This window comes from Microtus ochrogaster, chromosome 10 (assembly GCF_000317375.1).
Source record: "Microtus ochrogaster isolate Prairie Vole_2 chromosome 10, MicOch1.0, whole genome shotgun sequence".
NCBI lineage: Eukaryota > Metazoa > Chordata > Mammalia > Rodentia > Cricetidae > Microtus > Microtus ochrogaster.
Window position 1 is genome coordinate 66,636,153 of NC_022016.1, and position 23,915 is coordinate 66,660,067.

The 23,915-nt window shown below is 39.0% G+C and overlaps 2 protein-coding genes across 13 annotated transcripts in view; one reads left to right on the forward strand and one right to left on the reverse strand.

Annotated features, from left to right (window-relative positions):
- Positions 1–259: 259 nt before the first annotated feature.
- Positions 260–12,249, forward strand: Usp1 (ubiquitin specific peptidase 1). Its single transcript, XM_013348514.2, has 9 exons — positions 260–580; positions 2,854–3,095; positions 4,769–4,889; positions 5,412–5,516; positions 6,572–6,732; positions 7,734–8,425; positions 9,046–9,216; positions 9,754–9,955; positions 10,774–12,249. Exons 2-9 carry the CDS (start codon positions 2,926–2,928, stop codon positions 11,501–11,503), a joined length of 2,352 nt encoding a protein of 783 aa, XP_013203968.1. The 5' UTR covers positions 260–580; positions 2,854–2,925; the 3' UTR covers positions 11,504–12,249.
- A 1,482-nt stretch (positions 12,250–13,731) lies between these two features.
- Dock7 (dedicator of cytokinesis 7) overlaps positions 13,732–23,915 on the reverse strand; it is a 185,261-nt gene continuing 175,077 nt past the window's right edge. For 11 of the 12 annotated variants that reach the window (XM_005353450.3, XM_026782264.1, XM_026782262.1 and 8 more), the window contains 3 exons: positions 23,741–23,847; positions 17,391–17,558; positions 13,733–14,148 (listed from right to left, as the gene is read on the reverse strand). In XM_005353450.3, the coding sequence (XP_005353507.1) occupies positions 14,106–14,148; positions 17,391–17,558; positions 23,741–23,847 (318 nt within the window). In that variant the 3' untranslated portion in view covers positions 13,733–14,105. Of the gene's footprint in view, positions 14,149–17,390; positions 17,559–23,740; positions 23,848–23,915 lie in introns of all 12 variants that reach the window. The other variant, XM_026782265.1, reaches the window with a different exon arrangement.

The following is a 23,915-nucleotide window of genomic DNA, read 5'->3' on the forward strand; positions in this document are numbered from 1 at the left end:
GCCTCCTGCGCAGCGCGCGCCTCTGCGAGGACCCGCGCGAGCTGCCCGCGCCGCTGCCTGCGCTGTTGAAAGTGCAGAACCCGTTAGGCCCCCGGAGGAACTACCGTTCCAGCTGGTTCCGGAGCCGAGCGCGCCGCTGGCGAGGGGCGGTCGCGCGGCGGCTCTCGCTCCCGCGTCTCTGCAGCGTGGGGAGGAGAACCGGCACTTTCCGAGGACGCCACCTCCAGCCGCGACGCTGGCGCGGGCGGGGGTTCACTCGCGGGGGTCCTGAGACTGAGGAAAACGCGCCAAGTTCCCGTCGGTGGCCGAGCGGGGACCCTCCGGCTCGGGAGCGCCGCCACCGCTGTGCAGCCCGGAGCCTTCCCGGCCGGGCTGCGCCGGGGATGTAGTGGGGCCGCGGCGGGCAGGACCGAGCGGCGGCCCGGCTCCCGCTCCGCGGACGAATGGTCACTCCCCCGCGGGAGACACTTACCTGCGAGCCTTCTCCCGGGACTGCGGCGGGGCTCACCTGTCGCGCCCGCACTCTGCCCTGCTGGTCTCCCGGCGGCCGCGCCGCGGACTCGCTCAGGGCCATGACCGGGTAAGGAGGGCCGAGGCTTCGGGGCTCCGCGGTTGCGGGGCAGGTGCGGACTGTGGGGAGCCCCCCCCCCCCAGGCCCGGGCTGCGCTGCGGGAGGTCGGGGGGGGGAGCGGGCGGGCGCGGCGACCCCGGGGCTGCCACCCGGCAGCTTGTGTCTCTCCGCCCGCGCCTTTCGTAACAGGAGCGCTGGCCCGGAGGAGAGGTGTTTGCCATCGCTGTGTCCCGGATCGGGGTTTGCGAAATTTTACCGCGCATTTTCTTGACTTACACTTTCCCCAGAAGTGTGAACGGCGCCACGTGTCTTAACCCTGCGCCCAAGATCTTGTCTTTATTGTTTCACACTTTTCTTTAAAACATAGTTGAGTACTGTGCTTTTACACATATTTGAAAAGCAATGGGTCGGGGGTTCCCGGTGTCATTTGGTCAGGAAGGTTTACCGTTAAGTTCATCGTACGAAGCTTGGTTTATAAAGTTCGCGAGAGATGTTTTTGCCCGAAAGCCCCTGCTTAGAAGGGACGGTGAGAGCGTAAGATCGGGCACCTGGGAAAGTGTCACCCTGTCGGCGACCGTCAGTGCTGGTTGTTTGGAGGGGCCGGGAGGGGATGGTTGGCTGAGGTGAAGTCCGCTATTTCAGCTTACTGATCACTTTCTCCGTCTCCCATTGGCTCCCAGCAAGGCACCTTTCTCGAGTCGTTAATGCTTGGGGCTCTCTGACAGTTTAGCGAAGGCTGATTTGTTATTATTCATAACGTTCATGTTTTCATTATCAAATAATAGTAGCAGCTTATTGATAATGTTTTATCAGGAATATTAAGGGGCCAGGAGACAAAATTTAAGTTGCAGACAAGATGGGAAAATTGGTCAGCTTAAAGTTCTTCTGAGATGATTCCCCAAAAATGTTTCCACTGCAGTGTACACTGGAGTTAATGTTTAGGGGTAGGAGTTGGGTGGCCTTTTGTGTACCTCAATTTACTACTCAGGTACCTACATTTGAAACTTGTTCATATTTTAGGGATATTGAGATGAAAAAGTATTTTCTAGATATCCCAAGTGAAAAATAAACTTCTATAAAGTATCACAAATATTGCCATATCCTTTTTTCCTTCCATTTTGAAGTTTTTACCTTGAAACAGGGTAGAAACATTGTTCAGTGTAGTTTAAATCATAGAGTTTAGAAATAATTGGAGCTGGGTGTGGTGGCTCACAGAACATTCAAAGCAGCACTAGGGAGAGGCCGAGGCAGGGGGATCTCTGAGTTCCAGGCCAGGCTACGTGCGGCATTCAAAGACAGCCAGGGCTGTACAGTGAGACCCTGCTCCAAAACAAAATTGGAAAACTAAAGAATACTGTGATTTTTAATGCGCATGACATAGAGCAAATTTTTCCACCCCTGGTTCCAGCTTTGTATGTGTAGCTTCTTTCGGATTTTATAACTAAAGGCCGGATAATGTGCTTTTCTCTGTATGTGCATTACAGCTGTGTAGAGACTTCATTGTGTATATCATAAATTGACTATAATGGCCGTGGAAAGAACATTCTTCAGTGTTCACTACTATTGTGGCTTTTCATTTGTCTTTGGGCTTTTTATCTTTACAATTAGAGACGTTTTGTGTAAACCTATTTTTTTTAAGCTGGTGTGTGTGTGTGTGTGCGTTTGGATGTGCACTCAAAGGTCAGAGGGCACCTTCAGAAGTTGGGTTCCTGGGCTCAAGCTCAAGCTGTCAGGCTTATTATTATTAGCAAGTGTCTTTACCCACTTGGTCACCTTACCAGCCCTGGGTTTTTACTTAATTCTATGACTTTATTGTGCTTTGTGTATGATTTTACTAAATGGGTATTTTGTGATGTGGCCCTTTATATATACTGAAGTAGTAAGACTTACAGTGTAGCTTCATTTAATCCATCAGTTCTCACCTTGTGGATTGTGACTCCATGGTGGTCAAATGACTCTTTTACAGGGGTTGCATACCAGAGATCTTGTATATTATATATTTACATTGCGATTTGTAACAGTAGCAAAATTACAGTTAGGAAGTAGCACACAATAATTTTATGGTTGGGGGTCACCACAACATGAGGAACTGTATTAAAGGATTGCAGCATTAGGAAGGTTGAAAAGCACCGATTGAAGCAATAATCCCTAAGTGTCTACTGTCAGGTGTTAGGTTTTTAAATATGGTGTCCTGGTGTGTACCATTCTTTTAGCTTTCATAGTTGTTAATTTGGTCACCTACACCTGATAACTAACTACATCCTTTTTGTTTGTGTGATTAGCAGATACAATTGGTGATTACAGCTGCCTTCTAAAAGTTAATTCTCGTCAACTCCTCGCAATTTTAAAAGAAAATGCCTGGTGTCATACCTAGTGAAAGTAATGGGCTTGCAAGAGGGAGTCCCTCAAAGAAAAACAGACTTTCTTTGAAGTTTTTTCAGAAAAAGGAAACTAAAAGAGCTTTAGATTTCACCGATTCTCAAGAAAATGAAGAAAAAGCTTCTGAATATAGAGGATCTGAGATGTATGTATTTTATTTTAAATATATTTCTGTACTTTATTCTGAGTCAATGAAGGAACACTGAACTTGGGTTGATACTTCCACACTGACCTGACAGTTGACATAGGTTAAATACTCAAGAATTTGCATTCAGTGAGACAAGATGTGTCCTGGTGATTTCTCCTAGGGTCACACCCACAGCATTAACTCATTAGCATAACAGCTGCCTTGTGAGTGGTTGAGACTAAATTGGGGAACTATCAAGTGAAACTAGAGCCAGGCTGCGGTGGTGCAGGTCTTTAATCCCAGCACTTGGGAGGCAGAGACAAGCGTGTCTCTGTGAGTTCAAGGCCAGTCTGCCCTACTGAGGGAGTTCCGGGACTGTCTTTAAAGCTACAAAGAAACCCTGTCTTTAAAAATCAAAAAAAGGGGGGGGGGAGGGGGGAAGGGTTGGTTGGCGGAGAAACCATCAGTTTATGCAGGGCATTGCATGTATAGACGAGATTTTCTTTGGTTTGGTTCAGAACACTTGACTCCAGAACAACTCAGAAGCAGGAGAGTTGCACATTATATTGAAACTGGGTTTTAAAAATGGCTTTTAAGGGGCTGGAGAGATGGCTCAGAGGTTAGGAGCATTGTTTGCTCCTCCAAAGGTTCTGAGTTCAATTCCCAGCAACCACATGGTGGCTCACAGCCATCTGTAATGGGGTCTGGTGCCCTCTTCTGGCGTGCAGGCATAAACACAGAATACTGTATGCATAATAAATAAACATTTTTAAAAAATGGCTTTTAATGCACATTAATTCTTTAGTCACTAAAAAGATAAGGAGAGAAGGAATGCATAGAAAGTACAGATGAGTCCAACATAAAAGTGGATAAAGCTAATTATTTTTCTAGTCTAAACTCATGTTTTCCTTCTTTTATGGTGGATAAGTGCACAAAAAATGTAATTGATGGTGGCATTGTAACGCCCTGAATGGAACTCCCTGGTTTCAAATGGCTGTCCTATAGGACTGAACAAGTGTTTGAGTGCCTACATTAGTCTAGCTGCATGATGTTTTTATTGTAATTCATTATAATGTAAAGTTATTTTTAAATTAAAAATAAGGAATAAAAGTGAATACTTCAAATTACTCTAGTTGGGGTCTTAGTTCAACAAATGGGTGGTTTGTTGGGTAACAAAATTAGATTTTATCCCTTGTATGTTTTCCCAGTGATTGTTAGGGTTAGTTTTATAGCTCAGTGATCTCCTGGGTTCAATCCCAAGTACCAAAGATGGAAAAAAGGTGACCTATTTAAGTGAGGAGAAGCAGTCTAATTCTCTTCATAGACTTTCTTCTAAACCTTTACGAATAGGACCTAGTGTATAACCTCTTTAAATAGTGTTGCTAATTATTAGCTCATTCTCAGGTTTATATTCATAATTAAATTGATTAAAAATGTCCCAGTAGGTGAAAGAAACCACCATATCAGTTCATTTACTTCTATGGGACTAACATCCTCTTTAGAGAATTATCTGGAGGTTTGTAGAGTGTGACTTAAATTCTCTACGGGGGTATGCTTATTTTGAGTCTGAAATGTTTCCTCTTGAAACTGCCATCTGACTGTTCATATCATACCCCATTGTAAAAACCTAAACTTAGCGCAGCAGCCTTCCCACTTTGGGTTTACATCATCTCTTCCCTGTATGTTAACAGTGACCAGGTTGTTCCTGCTGCACAGTCCTCACCGATAAACTGTGAGAAGAGAGAGAACTTGTTACCATTTGTGGGACTGAATAATCTCGGTAACACTTGCTATCTAAATAGCATTCTTCAGGTAAAATGATGTAACGTTTAATGTTTCTTGAAAATTTTAGATTACTGAATGGCTTTGTCTATACTTTGTTTACCTTTATTTGTAAACAAACCAAATTAGGCTATAATACGCTAACTGCATCTTATTAAACTTCCTGTGAGGCAAGAAAAAACAAAGGGGAGATATTAAAATTGGGAAGATTGCTTAAAAGGAAGGTGCCAAACCATCCCCCCCTTTTTTGCCTGCTTTATTCCTGGTGCTGTGTCCACCTAAAAACTCTTGTTATTTCGTGTACCCTTAAAATTTTTTGTCGCTTTTTTTTGTCCTTGTAATCTTAATCTTATTAATGTATCTACCAAGGGTTCAGTAAGTGCTACTGAGAGTTAGTAGAACAGTGGGTTAGTATTGATGGGGTAGAGAGCAAGTTTTCATAATGGTCTTAACATCTGATTTTTAGGTAAGACATTAAAAGTGACCTATAGAAGGCATTAGTGATTTTAGGTGTATTGTTTGCTCAGTACTTAGACAATGTCCCTTTTGTAGGTGTTATACTTTTGTCCTGGTTTTAAATCTGGAGTGAAACACTTATTTAATATTATTTCAAGGAAGAAAGAAGCTCTGAAGGATGACTCTAATCAAAAAGATAAGGTAAAAAATTAATTTGGTTTTGTTTTGTTTTTGTTTGTGTTTTTTTGCTTTGTTTTTTGGGACAAGATTTCTTTGTAGCTTTGGAGCCTATTCTGGAACTAGCTCTAGTGGCCTTGAACTCACAGAGATCTGCCTGCTTCCTGAGTGCTGGGATTAAAGGCGTACATCACCACTGCCTGGCCAAAAATTTGAAAAGCAAAATAAGATGGGGGAAGGCCATGCATGGTGCTGCACACCTTTAATCCCAGACACAAGTGGATCTCTGAGGCTGAGGTCAAGCCTGGTTTGTCTCTATTTGATTTTTTGACCAGACAGGGCTACACAGTGACACCCTGTCTCAACAACAAAAAACAACTCACACAAACAAACTAATGGGAGGAGTTAAATTTATTTGATAAATAAGTAAGAGGTTAATAGGTTAGTATTAATGTTAAATAAAAGGCCGGGTGGTGATGGCGCACGCCTTTAATCCCAGCACTCGGGAGGCAGAGGCAGGCGGATCTCTGTGAGTTCGAGGCCAGCCTGGTCTACAAGAGCTAGTTCCAGGACAGGAACCAAAAAGCTACGGAGAAACCCTATCTTGAAAATCCCCCCCCAAAAAAGTTAAATAAAAGGTAATAGATTATTAGGAGAGTTCAGAACAATGGTGATAGATTATTTCTGTTGATTTATAAACAAGAATTAAGCTTTTTAAGCACTGTATATTATAGTATTTTTTTATTCTGATAAAGGACCTTACCAGATTATTCAGTCTTGTGTAGAGGGTTTTTTTTGGTTTATTTTTTATGCATTGTTTACTAGACAAGTGAAGCTCTACCACTGAGCCACATTCCTAGCCTGAAATGCAAATGAATACATTAAAAGAAAACTGATTAGAAAATCACTTTTCCATTTAGAAAGCAACAGGAAAAAACTCTAAAATGAAAAAAGTTGATGTATATTTAATGGAATTTTTGTTGTACTAACATTAAAATTAGAAGAGGTACATTATTCAGTTAGACTAAGAAGTAAAGAGGTACGTATTTAATGTTTATAAATTATTTTTTTCTTGATAGGGAAGCTGCAAAGAAGATCCTTTGGCAAGTTATGAGCTTATATGCAGTTTACAGTCCTTAATAATTTCAGTTGAACAGCTTCAGGCTAGTTTTCTCTTAAATCCAGAGAAATATACAGATGAACTTGCTACACAGCCAAGGCGACTGCTTAACACACTCAGGTATAGCCTCTCTAACACAATTTTATAATTCTTTGTCTGTTTCTGTTTTTAGACAAGAGTGATATATGAATAAATAAGGAATAAATGGCAAGAAAATTGAAGCTCCTAGACTCACAGCCTTTTATATCCCAGAGGCTTTGAAAATTAATTTTTAAAAGATTGTGTGATTATAGGATACTGCCCCATATGTTGATGATTCATACTTTTATATGTGCTATGTTACACTCCTTAAAAAATACTGATATATGTGGTATGTGGGCTCCACATCAGATCAGTCTCGGGTGGTAAAGCCTAGGTATTGATACAATTACTGATTTTTGTGGTACTGAGGATCAAACCCAGGCCTTGTACATGCTTGAGCATACACTCCATCATTAATCAACATCCTATAGACCCATATTGTCATCTGAAAATGAAAATAGCAGAATTCCTAAACACATACGGTCCTAAAAATTTCAGATTAGAAATTAGTCTATATACAAAATGTATTATGCATAAAAACTGCAGGTTCTAAATACTTGATCCATAACATTAAGAATATTTCATAATGAGACCTGACGTAAAAACCTCTTTAGTTTTTGAATAGATGTAGGCCCAGGACATTTATTTACCTTTGTTATGAGGCATTATAAAATGGTGGCCAAGAGCTAATTCTGGACCCTCACTTTGTATCTCTTATGACCTTTTTAGGCAAGTTATTTAGCCTCGTGGGTATCTGTCAGTAGTTACTTAATGGCAGTTACTGTGCAGGACACACAGCATTTCTAATAAAACCTCATATGATATAGCAATGTTAGCATTAGTTATTCATAATATTTAGAAGAGGGTCACAGTATGGTGATAATAAAATAAGGTAAAATTGGTTTTTACTTTCAACTGTAAATTTAGGTAAGAGGTTTCAAATTAGTAGAATACTTTTGGATATTTAAAATAGTTGATGGAAAATTTTTATGTTACTATACAAAACTAGAATTAGCTAAAATGAACACTTCTATTGATAGGGAGCTCAACCCTATGTATGAAGGTTATCTACAGCATGATGCACAGGAAGTGCTCCAGTGTATTCTGGGAAACATTCAAGAAACATGCCAACTCCTGAAAAAAGACGAAGTGAAAAGTTTGCCTGACTTATCTACAAAGGTAGAAGAAAAATCTCATCAGAAAGAGGAACTAAGAGGAGTTAACAGCATGGAGATTGACAGTATGAGGAATCTGGAGGACTTTAAAGAAAAACTCCCAAAAGGAAACTGGAAAAGGAAAAGTGACAGTGAGTCTGGTAACATGAAGAAGAAAGTTAAGTTGTCCAAGGAGTCCCAGTCACTGGAAGAGAACCAGAGACAAACTAGGTCAAAAAGAAAAGCTGCTGGCGACACCTTAGAGGCTTCTCCTAACATCGTCCCCAAGTGTGTTTCTGAAAATGAGAGTGTGAGACCCTCCCAAAAGAAATCAAAAGTTAAAATAAATTGGCTAAAGTCTACAACTAAGCAGCCCAGCATTCTTTCTAAGTTCTGTAGTCTGGGGAAAATAACAACAAACCAGCGATCCAAAGGACAATCTAAAGAAAATGAGTCTGATCTTGAAGAGGACCCAGGGAAACACGAAGGTGATTCTACAGCTAATGGTGGTACACTCGACTCCCCAGGAAGCGGTGGTACACCTGTGGCCGCTAGTGATGTGAAGCCCAATAACAAAGGTCAGTGTAGTTATTAAAAATGACAAGTTGGGATATTAGTAACTATAGAAATATACAGTAGTTAAGATTTTGTTTTCAGAAGGTAACTTAAGCATTGGGTGTCAACTGTAGTGTTTAAAGTGTTATACTTGAGTGTATGAACATGTATTATGTAATGCTCTTGTATTAATGTTAGGGTGATTTTGCTTGCTGATTTCTAAAGTAGGGAAGTTCAGTACATTTTTAATGGAAAAGCGGTGGGTTTCCCCCCTTTTATTTACAGAATATGACATAAACTCATAAGGGACACAATTCAGTGAATCTTATTGAGATTTTGTTTATACATGTATGCATCTTAGGGAAAATCTTTAGTTAATGTGACTGTGCCTGATTTTTTTTCTTTCTCTGGGGCAATTCTATAAAGACATGTCTTTGGAAGGCAAGTTGAAGATTCAGCTGACTTTATTCTAAGGATAGTAATTTCTATTTAAAATGTTTTTGGTAGTGACTATATTTAATAAATAAGGCACTGCTTAACTAGATGTGAAAAAGGTCTTGTGTTCATGATATACTTTATTTCAGTGGGAAATTGATGAATTGGAGTATACTTTATAGACTTAATTTTCCTGTTTTCATTTTAGGTGCAGAACAAATTGGTTTTGAACTCGTAGAGAAATTATTTCAAGGTCAGCTAGTATTAAGGACTCGCTGTTTGGAATGTGAAAGCTTAACAGAAAGAAGAGAAGATTTCCAGGATATTAGTGTCCCAGTACAAGAAGATGAGCTTTCTAAAGTTGAGGAGAGCTCTGAAAGTAAGCAAATGGGAGCCTGTGTGCACCATGGTATAGTCAGTTTTCTCCAGAATAGTGTTGTATCCTTGGTATATAATATATAGCTTTCCTGTTATTTTGCATCATTTATTAATTATATTTATGGAATTATAGCATTTTAATTTGAAATGTTGGAATGCAAAAATGAAATACTTTTATATTGGAGACCCTAATATTTGGTAACTGGAGTTGTTTTAAAATTAAATATTTGAGCCAATGTTGTGTTGAGTGTAAACCATGAAAAGTATAGACTGTCCTGAGGAGTCATGAGGCCGGCTGGAGATAGTGGCAGTTGACTTACACTTAGCAGGGACTGGGCTGACCTGGCTTTTTTTCTTTTTTTGGCTAATAATATTTAGAAGACATGTATGTGTACTTTCAGGATAACTGAAAGCAAATGAAATCTTTTTAGATGTTGGGGATGGGTTATTTGAAACTGAATGATTATATTGCACATGGGACCTTTTTTAATTTTTGAATGTCTGAAAGATACTATGAGTGAACAATTTTGTTTTATAGTTTCTCCAGAGCCAAAAACAGAAATGAAGACCTTGAGATGGGCAATTTCACAATTTGCTTCAGTGGAAAGAATTGTAGGGGAAGACAAATATTTCTGTGAAAATTGCCATCATTATACGGAAGCAGAGCGAAGTCTCTTATTTGATAAAATGCCTGAAGTTATCACTATCCATCTGAAGTGCTTTGCTGCTAGTGGCTTGGAGTGAGTATTGTGAATGAACTGAGGGTCTGTCAGAAACAACTCTGCTCTCCGCAGGTGGGCTGTCAGGGCATGCATCCTACATAACTGCTCTTGGGGGCTGGTGGTACAGCTCAGATAGTGTGCTTGTCTAGCAAAGGTGAGCTCTCAGATTTGGTCTCTAGCACCAAAAGAAAAATAAAAAAACTAGTACAATTCTCAAATATATCCTTTCTTATTCATTATGTAGGTGCTAGTTGTAGTATTCTGCTTTAGTGGAACTGACTGAAATGGAGAAATCTTTAATACTTCTTTCCTTCTCCTTCTTTGAGACAGGGTTTCACTGTTAACAGCCATAGCTGGCCTCAAAATACAGCTGTCCCCTTGCCTCAGGCTGCAGCTAGAATTAGAGGTGTGAGCCACCAGACTCGTGCATACTTTTTGGGAATATAATAAAGCAAAATTCTTTTCAGTTTTAAGGAAAGTTGGAAATTGAACTCATCTCTGAAAGCTGGAGAAATTTTATAGTTGGGAATTTGTCTATAAGTTATTAAAAATAGATATAAAAATGGATGTTTTGGATAATCTGTCTTTTCTGACATGCTGTTGCACACTCCATGGTCTTTCACCTGCCTCTGCTTCCCAAATGCCAGGATTAAAGGTGTGCATTATTACACCTAGGTTCTATTTTAATATTTTTGTGTATGTGCTTTTTCAAAATTGAGGTCTTAGTCTGTCTTTGCTCATAACTAAACATTAAGGGCTTAATACTTGGTTTCACATTGTGTGTAAAATTTTACATTTAAAATGGAATTACAGGAAACCTTTTTTTCCTTCCAAAGGTTTGACTGTTACGGTGGTGGACTTTCCAAGATCAACACTCCTTTACTGACACCCCTTAAACTGTCCCTAGAAGAATGGAGCACAAAGCCGACTAATGACAGCTATGGATTATTTGCTGTTGTGATGCACAGTGGCATTACCATTAGTAGTGGGCACTATACTGCTTCTGTTAAAGTCACTGACCTTAACAGTCTGGAACTAGATAAAGGGAATTTTGTGGTTGACCAGATGTGTGAGATAGGTAAGCCAGAGCCACTGAATGAGGAAGCAAGGGGGATGGCTGAAAATTACGATGATGAAGTATCAATTAGAGTTGGTGGAAATGCCCAGCCAAGTAAAGTTTTGAACAAAAAAAATGTAGAAGCTGTTGGACTTCTTGGAGGACAAAAGAGCAAAGCAGATTATGAGCTGTACAACAAAGCGTCTAATCCTGATAAGGTTGCCGGGACAGCATTTGCTGAAAATAGAAATTCTGAAACTAGTGATACTAATGGGACCCATGAATCTGACAGGAACAAGGAATCCAGTGACCAAACAGGCATTAACATGAATGGATTGGAGAACAAAATCTCATATGTAGTGCAAAGCTTAAAGGAGTACGAGGGGAAGTGGTTGCTTTTTGATGATTCTGAAGTAAAAGTTACAGAAGAAAAGGACTTTTTAAATTCTCTTTCCCCTTCTACATCTCCTACATCTACTCCTTACTTGCTATTTTATAAAAAATTATAGTGAGTATATTTTCCTTGTGTATATATTAAACAGACCTGGACAAACATTGGTAAAGTTGATTACACCTAGGAGTCTTTAGTTTATCTTTTGAAGCTATTGGATATTATTGGTCTCTCTAGGCTTTTATATAAATAGTGAGATTTTTAAATACTGAAAACCATGTTAATTTTTAGAATCATTTTCCATAGTAGAGACTAGTGATGCATAAATAAGCTTCTGGGAACAAACTTGTATAGGTACTAAATAATCCAAAATAGATGTTTGAAAGCAGTTAACACTCTTGGATTTACACAATCTTTTGTGTTTGCTTTTTAAAATAAAGTGCTTGTATTTGTATTCTTCATATTTTGGGGTAATTATCTACTTGATGTTTATAGGTCTGGCTTTTTCACCTGAGAAACAGAATCTCATTCAGTATATTTAGTTTTATAGTAGTCATGGAGCCAAATCTTTGGGCTGTATCAGAGGCACAAAGTCTAGAATGTGTATATTCACAATGATGTATATTTTGTGCCTTCAATAACTTTGGAAAGTGTCTCAGAAAAGCTGGCAGTCCCTCTATCTTCATAAGAATTTTATATGTATTTATGAAGATGACTCTAGGCAATCTTTTGGGCATGACTAATTTGTATCTCTTCATATTCATTCTGCACGATCTGTATATAGTACATCGACCTAGAGGTATGACCTTTAACTTTTTTAAAAACTGTGGGAGGTCAATAAAATTTAAGCTGTTTAACAACCATGTATATAAATGTGTGGTTTTTAAATGCATATTTTTATCAAAGTGGAGTTCTTAAAAACAAATGTGTACATACTAGAGAAAATAATAATGTATAATTACCTTCAATACTCAATTTCTGGCAGTGGAGAGCAGAGGTGAAAAGCATTTTTAGAGAGAAACTACTACTTAAGTCCATCCAAGTTGTCTTAGTTAAGTTTTAAGTCACTTGTTTTAGGACCACAAGGGACATTCTTGGCATTAAGCTTCTCTTAGAAATGAGTAAATAGATAATGCTATTGGAATAACATTTCATTCTGATAGGAAAGGTTGCTTATTTCATTAACATTCTCCCGCATATGGTGCATGGGAATGAAATCTGTTTGCCTTCTCAGTAGTTGACAATCACTGGTGAATCTTAAAATTATCACCATCCTGTGCTATCAGTTAGTTAGAGCTGCAGAGAGTTCCAGTCCAGAAAGGTGTTTTCAGAAAACATTGCCAGGAAATATAACAAAACGGAGTAAGAAGTCATTCTAACTCATGAGAAAATAACTGGTATTTCATAACTAAATCATAATTGCATAAATCTTAAAAGTCCTGCATGCTACCACTGAGATGTGAAACAGCTCAAGTAGCAAAGTGAGAAGTGACAGGTGTGTACTTAGTGTCTTCTCCCTAATGCTACCTCCTTTACCTCCCACAACCTACCAAAGAGGGAAAGGGTGTCATTTCTAATGACTCACTGGTACTCAGCACTTTAAGGGTATTATCAGTGTTGCTGTTCTGAAAGCCACAGTGCCAAAAATGTTTGAAACATTCAGGAAACGTCAATATTCACTGGGGTAATGGTGCCAAGTGTGTAAAATGTTGATTTTCTCTGTGTAACTTTTTCATACTGAAATTGCAATTACTTTGATGACAGCAACTAATTTATGCATTTTGTAAAAACATGTGACTTCTCACTTAATTGGTAGATTAAAACCAGTGAAACCCTAGCTCTGTGTTACCATCAGTGATAAGAAATAGCCTTAAAGCAGCTTCTATTTAATAGTTCAGTCAGTGAACTATTAGGTTCATTAGAGGTTAATATATAGGTTAATTTGAGGCACAGAAATCAGTTCAAATTGCTGATTCATGAAGTTGATACTAATAAATGATCCATAAAGATCAAGCTGCTGTCATTACAATATTACTAGTATTAGATATTTTGGTATATAATCATTTACAGAATTTTTTTTTTCTTTTGAGATGTGGTTTCTCTGTAGACTAGGCTGGCCTCCAACTCACAGAGTGCTGCCTCTGTTTCTTGAGTGCTGGAATTAAAGGCCTGTGCCACCACTACCTCATTTTATGGAAATGTTTTATCAAATACATTTTTGGCAATTCTTAATAGGTCTTTTTTGGGAGTAGAATCTGCCACCAACCATTTTTTTGAACAATTCATTTTTTCCCATTGTAAAAGAGGAAAAAACAAAATCCCACTCATTAAAATTAGTGTAAACATTCACATATTTAATAGTACCTTTAAAATAAGCATTACTACATTTAAAATGGTTCCAAAATGAATGAATCTATAAATGGTAATATAAATTAAAAAATAAGAACTTAAAGTAAATAAATTTAACATTAGCTATGGTATAAATAATTATAAATGTGTACTGTACCTTTGAATCATTAAAACTGTTTTTTTTTAAAAGATGACCAGGTTAGACACCACAGCCATGAGCCTGACATGTAACAGCCTGAATCTGGTAGCACATTCTTCAGTGAGTAAATGCTATTGCTTCCAGAATAACATCCAAGTCCTGTGTTGTAATAGACCTCTCAGTCAATGTTGAATACATGGCTCGTTTCAAGTGATTAGAACAAGTGTATACTTTAGAGTTCCATTTTTCGAAGGCTCATTCGGCTGAAGGAATCTCTGAGGAAAATAAGAGAATATGGTTAAGAACGATTTTTAGAAGGTACCAGGTCTTTTTTTCCCCTCATAAACTTTTAAGGGTTTTTTGTTTTGTTTTCCCTGCCAGAGACACCTCAATATTTAGATGTTCATCTTACATTTTCTATCATATTCTGGTTTACAGATTTCTCTACAGATTAGATGTATGTGATAGCAGCCACTTTGCCAAATCTATTGATTATTTGTCCAAAAGGTTATTTGGATATCTACTTAAAGGTGCCATGGGAGAGATTTCTGAAGTATTCAGAATAACTATGGTAAGTTTTTTTAAATCATAAACTTGAAACCAAACAAGTGTTTCTCAAACTACAGTATCTTCTATGTGGATTTATATATTACTATTTACCATGTGTGAAATTAAGAAAAATTTAAGTTATTTCACAAAGTAGCTGATTATGTTATTTAAAAAACAAAAAGCCGGGCGATGGTGGTGCACGCCTTTAATCCCAGCACTCAGGAGGCAGAGGCAGGCGGATCTCTGTGAGTTCGAGACCAGCCTGGTCTACAAGAGCTAGTTTCAGGACAGGCTCCAAAGCCACAGAGAAACCCTGTCTCGGGGGAAAAACAAAAAACAAAACTTGCAGGGGTAAGGCATGGTGGCTCACACCTTTAATCCTGGCACTCAGGAGGCAGAGACAAGTGGATCTCTGAATTTGAGGTCAGCCAGGGCTGGGTGGTGGTAGCACAGGCCTGTAATCACATCAATTGGGAGGCAGGCCTGATCTACATTTAAAAAGAATAGCATTCATACATAACATTTAGCTTAATAAAAGGCCTAAATTCTCCAACCTGCTTTTATGGTCAGTAATCTCACCCGGTCTCTGGAAAAGTCCGTTCTACCCATATGAGAGTATGAAGATGGTCACATTTGACAAAACAACATTCCAGGTTTTATATTTTAAGCAAAATTAAATCCTAAGAAATTTTTATTTCTTAAATTCCAAAAGAGTTAAGGATTTTATTCATAAAATGTCTATAGATTTCCTTCCTCATGAATTGGTCCTTTTACTCATCCTTTCTAATGTTAGTTAAGTAGGTGCTGTGGGAGTTTAGGATATGTGGCAGCAGTTACAAAGAGAATGACATTTAGCTTTGAAGTTCAAAGATTGTTTTTTTAGTTCCAGGGCAAAGTTTTAAAGGCTGGATACTACTCATCAAGAAAAGGGATTGTTAACTCTCCAGCTTAAGAGTGCTTTCTGGGGCTGGAGAGATGGCTCAGAGGTTAAGAGCACTGGCTGTTCTTCCAGAGGTCCTGAGTTCAATCCCCAGCAACCACATGGTGGTTCACAACCATCTGTAATGAGATGTGGTGCCCTCTTCTGGCAGAACACTGTATACTTAACAAATAAATAAAATCTTTAAAAAAAAAAAAAAGTGCTTTCTGCCCTTGCTCTTACAGAAGACCCAGGTTAGGTTCCCAGTACCCATAGGTTGCTCACAACCTTCTGTAACTCCAGTTTGAGGAGATCAGATGCCTTCTAGTCTCCAAGGACATCTGCATGCACACACACACACACAGTCTCTGGGAGTACCGGGGATGTAACTCAGTTGAGTGCTTGCCTAGCATGCAGCAAGCTCTCTTTAGTCTCCTAAAACCACACAATCTGGGTCTAGTTCCCTTGTAATTGAAGCACTCCCTTGTAATTGAAGCAGGACGATCAGAAGTTGATGGCCATTCTCCCCCTACAGATTGAATTCAAGACCAGCCCTGAGTTATAGAATACCTGTTTCAAAAGAATTAATTTTGATTTTTAAAAAAGAAAAAAGGTTCCCTAGATCTGGGCTTCACAATGTATGCCTGGGCAGTAGATGCAGGAAAATGGTCAAAGGTCAACCTGGCTTAAGTAGCAACACTTCAAATCACTGCCACCTTCCAAACAAAACCACCAAACCAAACAACAAAACCCAAAAATTCCTCAGAACCAAAAACTGCATGCTGATATTAAGTTCAGAGGACTAGACTAGGGAGATGACAGGAGCCTGAAACTATGTTGTGCTGAAGGAACTTCCTCCAGCTGTAACAGACTCAGCACAGGAAGGACTGGAGAGTGAAGGAGAAACTGGAATTAGAATTTGCCAACTGCTTGATCACTGGTACCTTGCACCTTCACATGCCCTGGGGCTCCTGACCTGCTGGGGCTGATGAAGATGAGTGCAGGCAGCTGGAGATTTCAGAAAGTCTGAAGGGAAAGCTAAAAATGAAGGTGCTTGTTTTCTGTCTGGGAATTCTGAGAGGAACTTTCCCCATCCATGGATGTAGGATAGGAGTATACATTTTGTATTTCCTCAGTAGTCCAGGGGGAGATAGATGCTCCCTGGAGGATGTGACATAAAGCAGGCCCTTGGCTGATTTCTTCTTTCCTTTTCTAAGACAGCATTTGTCTATGTGGCCCAGACTCCTTGAATTTACAGCCCTGCTTCAGCTTCTCTAATACTAGTATGACAGCAGTATCCGGTAGCTATTTTTCTGAATGGCTATGAGAATTGTTTCATTCAGTGGCTTCTCAAAGGTTATTAAACAACGTAATTAGTTATCAAACAAAAGGGTGAGAAAACCGCCACAATAATCCAACAGATAAACAGAAATTCAAAAAAATGTGAAAAAAGGGCAGCTTATTTTTTATCAGTTTCTGCCCAGTTTGCAGAGCTCAGGTGTTACAGAATGAATGACTGTCACCGCCATGGGTTTTTCATCTGCAATGGTATCTTCACCATAGTCCACCTCAGGTACTAAGCCTGGGGCAAGTACTTCTCGTGTGGAACCAGGATGCAATCGTAGAAAATTCCAAGTCCTTTTTGACTTGTCAAAAAGAGAACACTACTGATGCCTCTGGGACAGTCAGGTCACCTGCTTTAATCTGTGGCAAGGTTATGTAGACTATTGGCCCTGGCTGAGGAAAAGGAAGAACGAGCTCATGAAACATTCTAGTGAATTCTCTCACAAAAGTGCCAGAAGCTGGGACAGGACTTTGAATAGGTTTATGAAGGCAGACTTAGGAGGACTGTTCAATTAGCGTATCGTCCACAGAAAAGGCTGACTTTCAGACTGATCAGGGGACAAGTGGCAATGGCTCATATACTAGTTGAATTTATTAGGTTTTGGGGGACACAACTTCTGAAATTTTAAAATAAAAGGCTGTAAAACTTAAAATCGATCAGTTTTCTTTTCCTAAGATGCTCCAAGGAAGAAGCACAGAGCGTACCTGTGGCAGGTGACAGGCAGCGCTGCCTTGTACAGCTGAGGGATTTTTCTGTTTATCAGTGGCTGTAAGGCCTCTTTAAGGCGGTGGTAGTTTCTCTCCAGTTCTCTTTGATACTCCTTTTGATCTGGCCCAATTAAGCTCTTATTTTTTCTTAAAGCATCCTCACACCTAGGGGGTAAGAAAATACATGTTTAGATATTCCCGTCCTGGAAATTCGTAGTCTTACCCACCCAAAGACAGAGACACGTTTACCATGATGACATTCCATATTTATTTCAGCTGATGGCAAATGATTCTCTCTTGTTTTAGGTTTATGGTAGTGTTATGGTTTGCATGTAATATGGCTCTATAGTCTTCATGTATTGAAGGCTTTTTCCCCAGCTCATGATACCGAGAGGACTGGATCATGAGGGTGCTAACTCCATCGGTGACTTATTAGGAGGGTGGGTGGATGGAGCAAAAGGAGTGCTGTGCTTCTGAAGGTCTACTGTGTTGCTCGCTCTTTCCGCTTCCTCTCTGTGATAGAATAGTCATCTGAGTTTCTTTAAAATCTGATAAACACTTCCTGTACTCATTATTCCTGTACTCATTAATTTAAATACATATTTCATTAATTTGTAGCCCAGGCTGGTCTAGAACTTGTGATTCTTCTGCCTCAGCTTCTGAATACTGGGAAGTGTGTGCCACCATATCTGACTTTCACAGTGATAGGAGATCAAATGGGAGCGGTGGCACATGCCTATAACCCTGTGGCTGAGAGTCTGAAACAGGAGAACAGCAAGGCTCACGTGGGCTGTCTCAACACAACAGTCATAGCAATATATGTATATCAATATCTCCTTGCCTGTGAATGCTTAGACAAATGCATAGTTTTAAATGCTTATATTATAAAGAAGAGGCCATCAAGCTTGACAACCAGATTCCAGACACCATCTGGGTGTCTGGAAAGAGAGAACTAACTCCTGTAACTTGCCTTCTGGCCTCGAAAGCAGGTCCAGAGCATGTGCATGTATGTGCATACACAAACACAAATGGAATTTTAAAATTAAAAAGAGTGTTAGTTTCAAATACTAAGCAATTTTAGCAGACTAAGCTTAAAATATGAATTTAAAGTGTGTATCACCTAGGTGAACACGTGAACCCCAAATCTCTTGTATATGTGGTATCCCATTCAGACATTCTTCTATGTACATGTTTTATATTTATATGCTTTGCAATAGGAGCACAACCAGTAGTCTCCAAATATATACAAAATATACCAGCTAAAGGAAAAAAAAGTACATACATTCATATAATGGAACACACAAAAATTAAGTAACGCAACATTTATAATCACTGAAAACAGCAGCTGACAGAAACCAGTACACACTATTCATTTATATAAGACTAAAAGGATGTAAAATGGCACATCACTCAGGGATTCAGTCATTTCTGATAAAACTGTAAAAACAAGAAAACAAGAACAGAATTCAGGACATTTCTGGAAGTGACACTTCAGGAGAGGAGGATGACAGCAGAGTATAGAAACAGATTATTTTAATTCAAGATTAATGAAGACAAATTTTAAAAGAGAATTTCAGACCAAAAGTAAGTACACAGACAGTATTATTTTTAGTAATTAAGAACAAATCGAAGTGTCATGAAAATTGATCAGCAAGAGACACCCTATTTATAGGGGTTTAAATAAAGCTGGGGGCTGAGACTAGAGTGCTGGCATTCATGGCATTATTAGTGCTGAGACATTTTGGGGTGTATACTATATTAAGAGCCAATAAAAATGTTTATTTTGGCTCAGTGATTTCATGATGGAAATTTTAATTCAACAAAAGAAAGAAGACCCACTGTGCTATAAATTACATCACATTTAAATTCAAACTGAGGAAAACAATATCAAATCAGTTAAATTGATGAATATCACCATTTAAATAATGGTTCTAATTTTAACTGAAATAGTTTAAGATTATATTTAAATTGTGAACTATGATATTTTGTGTGTGTGTGTATGTTAGTAGAAACACACAGCTAACAGAAAAAAAACGGCATGATATGGCAGGCACACCTTCAATCCAAGCACTTGTGAGGCAGAAGCAGGCAGATTTCTGTGAGTTCGAGGCCAGTCTGGTCTACAAAAATGAGTTGTTACACTGAGAAACCTTGTCTTGAAAAACCAAAAAAATAACAGAGTATTGACTCTTAATTCTTTCTTCCCCCAACTCCCCACCCTTTTTCTTCAAAACAAGTTTTCAACCTGAGGCCCAAGTGGAGTGGACCTCATTGTATAACCCAGGATAACTTCAAACTCACAGCTATCCTCCTGTTTCAGTCTCCAAGTGACTTATAGCTATGTGGTACCAACCAGCTATGTAACTTTTTCTCCAAGGTTTATATGATGAAGCATTTAAAAACTTTTGGCCTTTTTTTTGTTTATAATCAAAAAGGAGAAAGTTCTCTGTCCTGACAATACCACATAAGAAGTCGTGTTGACTACAAGAATTCATTCCTCTGAAGTAAGTCTCTCTAGTGTTAGGATGCAGCTCAGGAGTCCTGGACATGCCTTCTTTATGTGAGACCCTGCCTTTTATACCAAGTACCAAAAAAGAAAAAGCAAACTAAGTATATCCAAAAAGATAACTGTTTACAATTGCAGTCTTGATAAAACATCTTAAAACAATAGCAAGCAAAAAGTTATCTGATCATCTATTATTACATTCCAATGACCCATAGAAACCTGTATTATCCCATGATCACTTGGCCCAAAGGCAGCAGGATTTATTTTGTTTTAAACCTCCTAAATAATGAAATTAATGCTAGCAATCTATGAATTTCATAAGTATGAAATACGTACATCTTCCAGGAAGTGGCACAGGTCTTGTGTTCATGTAAGTAACTATGTTTCCTGCTATTTTCTAAGATCAATCCCATGAGGCCATCTAGCCAAATATAGCAAATTCAGGAAATAATCAACAGAGTGAAGGAAGAACCTACATATGGGCAAAAATAGTTTGACTAGGGCACACACATGGTGGTTCACAATCATCTGTAACTCTAGTGCATGTACCTCCCTCTTCTGGCCTCTGCAGGCACCAGACACAATCATGATACACAGGCACACATATAGGTGAAACACCTGTACACATAAAAAGAAGCTTAAAAAACAAAACCAAAATAGAACTACCAAATGGCAGAACAACCCATAACCAGGTCTACCCCCAAGAGAAATAATCAGTCTGTTAGGCAAAAAGACATTTATAACCCACCCCCACTTCGTTCACTGCAGCATGATTCACAATAGCCAAGGAGTTGGAACAACCTACGTCAGCCATCTATCAAATGATGAAGAGGGTTAACAGGGGTGGGCAGGAGATGAGAGAGGTAGAGGGTGAGAGACTTAAGAATGTATTACATAAATGTATGAAACTGTCAAAGAACAAATTTAATAATAAAAAGGGGGGGGAAGCTGGGGAGGTGGCTGTCTAAGCATGAAGACCTGAGCCCAATCCCCTAGCACACATGGAAAAACCAAAACCACAACAATGATGAGGAGCCAGGTATGGAGTTCCATATACAAATTAATCTCAGTGGTGGATGGGTGGAGAGGAGAGAGCAGACAGGAGGAGGCATGGAGCTCACTAGCCAGTCAATCTAGTTTGCTCAGGAAGAGACTTTCAAAATAGAAGGTAGAAAATGCTGGAGGAGGTCACCCAATTTCAACTTTAGGTTTCTCTTTGCATGCATATACAAATATACAAGCATGGTACATATATATAATGGAATACATTTTAGCCTTAAAATCGAGTCTTATTCACAACAACACATAAGAAAACAGATATTGTACAGAGTGAAATAAGTCTAGCTCAGGAAGACAGGTATTATACATGTGTAATCTAAAAATGTGATTCCCAAAGAAGTTGGGACTAGAACAGTGGTTACCAGAAGTTGGGGAGAAGGATGGGACAATGGGCAGAGAGACTGGAAAAGGATGCTTAGCTACATCAGACTGGACTGAGACACCGTGGTATGCTATTACAAATTAGGGTAACCAAAGACAACAGAGTGCTATACTATATCCTAAAAAGTTAGAAGAAAAGATTTTAAATATTTTTGCTACTAAGAAATGGTTAAGTGTCTGAGGATACATATATGAATGATGTAGTGTATTCATGGATCAAAACATATCAATGTATCAGTTAAAAACAAATTTACGTTTAAAAATCACAAAATTTCATAGAACTGATTAAGTTTGTTTTGTTTCTGTGACAGAGTCTGGTTCAGTCCAGTCTGGCCTCAGTTGCCAGATAAAAGCTGTCCCTGAACCTCTAATTCTCCTGGATGTACCTCTTAAATTCTGAGATTAATTATAACTGTATGCTTAAATGTTTTATGTAGTCCTAGGGATCAAACCTAGAAGGACTCCATGCATGCTGCATAAACAGACACTCTTACCAGCTGAGCTGTGTTCCCCAGACCCCAGATGAAGCTTTTTAAGTTTTTATTTTGGGTGTCTGTAAAGCTCAGGTGAAAGGAACCGAGAGTTCTGTAAAGCTAATGCAATGAAAAGGGAAGAGGCAGCACCATCCACATTTACTGAAGATAAAAACCAATGTCCAGTGCTGTGGGATAATGCTTTTATACACTGTAAAGATTTGTCACTCATTTTGGTTTAATAAAATGCTGATTGGCCAGTAGCCAGGCAGAAAGTATAGATGGGTGACCGAACTCAGAGGAATTCTGGGAAGAGAAAGGCAGAGATGCAGTTGCCACACAGAGGAAGCAGATGAGAATGCGTCACTGAGAAAACATACCAAGCTTAATTTAGACAAGAATTATGGGTTGATTTAAGTTGTAAGAGCTAGTTAATAATCAGCCTGAGCTAATAGGCCAAACAGTTTATAATTAATATAAGCCTCTGTGTGTTTCTTTGGACTAAATGGATGTGGGACCAGGTGGGACAGAAACTTTTGTCTACAGTTCATAAGTTATTTATAATTTAATAAACACATTCAATAAATGATTTGATAATGATAAGATAAACCATGTTAGAAAGTACAAGACGGTTCTCTGGCTCAAGCTCTGATGCTTTGTTAGCTGGAACTCAGTCACAATTGTCCAGTGGCTCTTTCAGAAACCTTCGGTAGTATGGGGAATAATCCAGTACCTTGGATGTGCTAGGGAAGTACTGTTCCACTGAGCTGCAGCTACAGCCCATGGTACTCTTTAGTCTGACTTTTAGTGCCTCCTAGGTGTTTCTCAGGCCCTTTCCCCACGGCTTCTATGGTTTCAGCATCACTGCATTACTGATCATTCTTACACAGATACTGAAGATGGTTCATGCTTTTTCTTTTTTGGTATATTCTTTTACTTTTTTAATGTCTAAAACCTAGAATTAATTCTTCAATGTCCACATAAAATGTGTGGAATCTTTCCTAACAATGCCAAGTTAAATTAATCATTCTTTCTTTTGTGATCATATTATTAATAAATAAAAATTAGGAATAATGAGTTGATAAAGACTTTTCCCTATTGTTACAAATTCTAATATTTATTGAATAACTATTATGTGCCAAATATTAGTCTAGCAATGCTTTTAGGTTGATTTTGTGCTGGGGGAAGTTAAGATTATACACCAAAGTTGCTGTCCTTAGAAGGTCTCATTGCAATGCTGATTTTTGGCTGGCCTCTGGGAATCTGGATCTGGAGAGGGGTTTGCTGTTCCAGATATTTTGTTACTATGTGCCTTCCTCCTGCCAATTTAGTATGCCATCCCCAACACTCTGCTAGTTTACTGCTGGAGGAATGCACTGGCAGAGGGTCCTCTGAGCTCAAGACATGTGTTCTTCCCCTTGCTCATCTTCTATTGTGCAATAAGTCACGGTGACCAGAACAGCGACATGCTGAGTCCTGTGAAGGGGGCGCACTTGAGGCCCTAGACACCAGTGCATTATTTAACCCAGTTTGTAAACCTCTCTGTGAGAGGGAGATTACATTATCTTTCATTTGTTAGGAAACTGAAGATCACAAAGACTAAGTGACCTGAGTAAGGACATAAATACACTGATAAGGTTAGTATTTCAACATATTTTTCTTCCAGTTTTTTGAGGGAGGGAAACTGGTGCTACACACTGAAGAATAATACTAATTGTTTTGGCATAAACAGCAGCTTTCAATGTCAGAGTTGGGTATGAAAGGGTGCAGGTGGATGCTAGTAAAGAATAGTAAATGCCATGCAGATTGCTCATCACAGGGAACAAATTCCTAGCTTCTCTTTTCAACAGTTCCTTGTGGCTCTTAGCTTAAATTTTGGTACTGGCCACTCTTAATTTGAAGTTCTTTATGCAACAAGTCTCAATTACCTTTTAGTAAAGTCTTTGAAGCAAAGACGCAGCTTGTTGTGATGTCTGAAGAGCTTTGGATCACCAGGTATTTCAGACAGGAAGACCTGGGCAACCTCCAGAGGTCCCTGAAAAATAAAGGAATAATGAAGTGTTTTTATTCTTTAGAGTTATGGAGTTTATCCACAGGGCCATG

Excerpts from the sequence above, each read along its gene's own strand:
- Usp1 (XM_013348514.2), top strand. The coding sequence starts at position 2,926 with ATGCCTGGTGTCATACCTAGTGAAAGTAATGGGCTTGCAAGAGGGAGT. Across the intron at positions 6,733-7,733 it reads CGACTGCTTAACACACTCAG|GGAGCTCAACCCTATGTATG; the intron begins GTATAGCCTCTC and ends TTCTATTGATAG. Across the intron at positions 9,956-10,773 it reads TTTGCTGCTAGTGGCTTGGA|GTTTGACTGTTACGGTGGTG; the intron begins GTGAGTATTGTG and ends TTCCTTCCAAAG.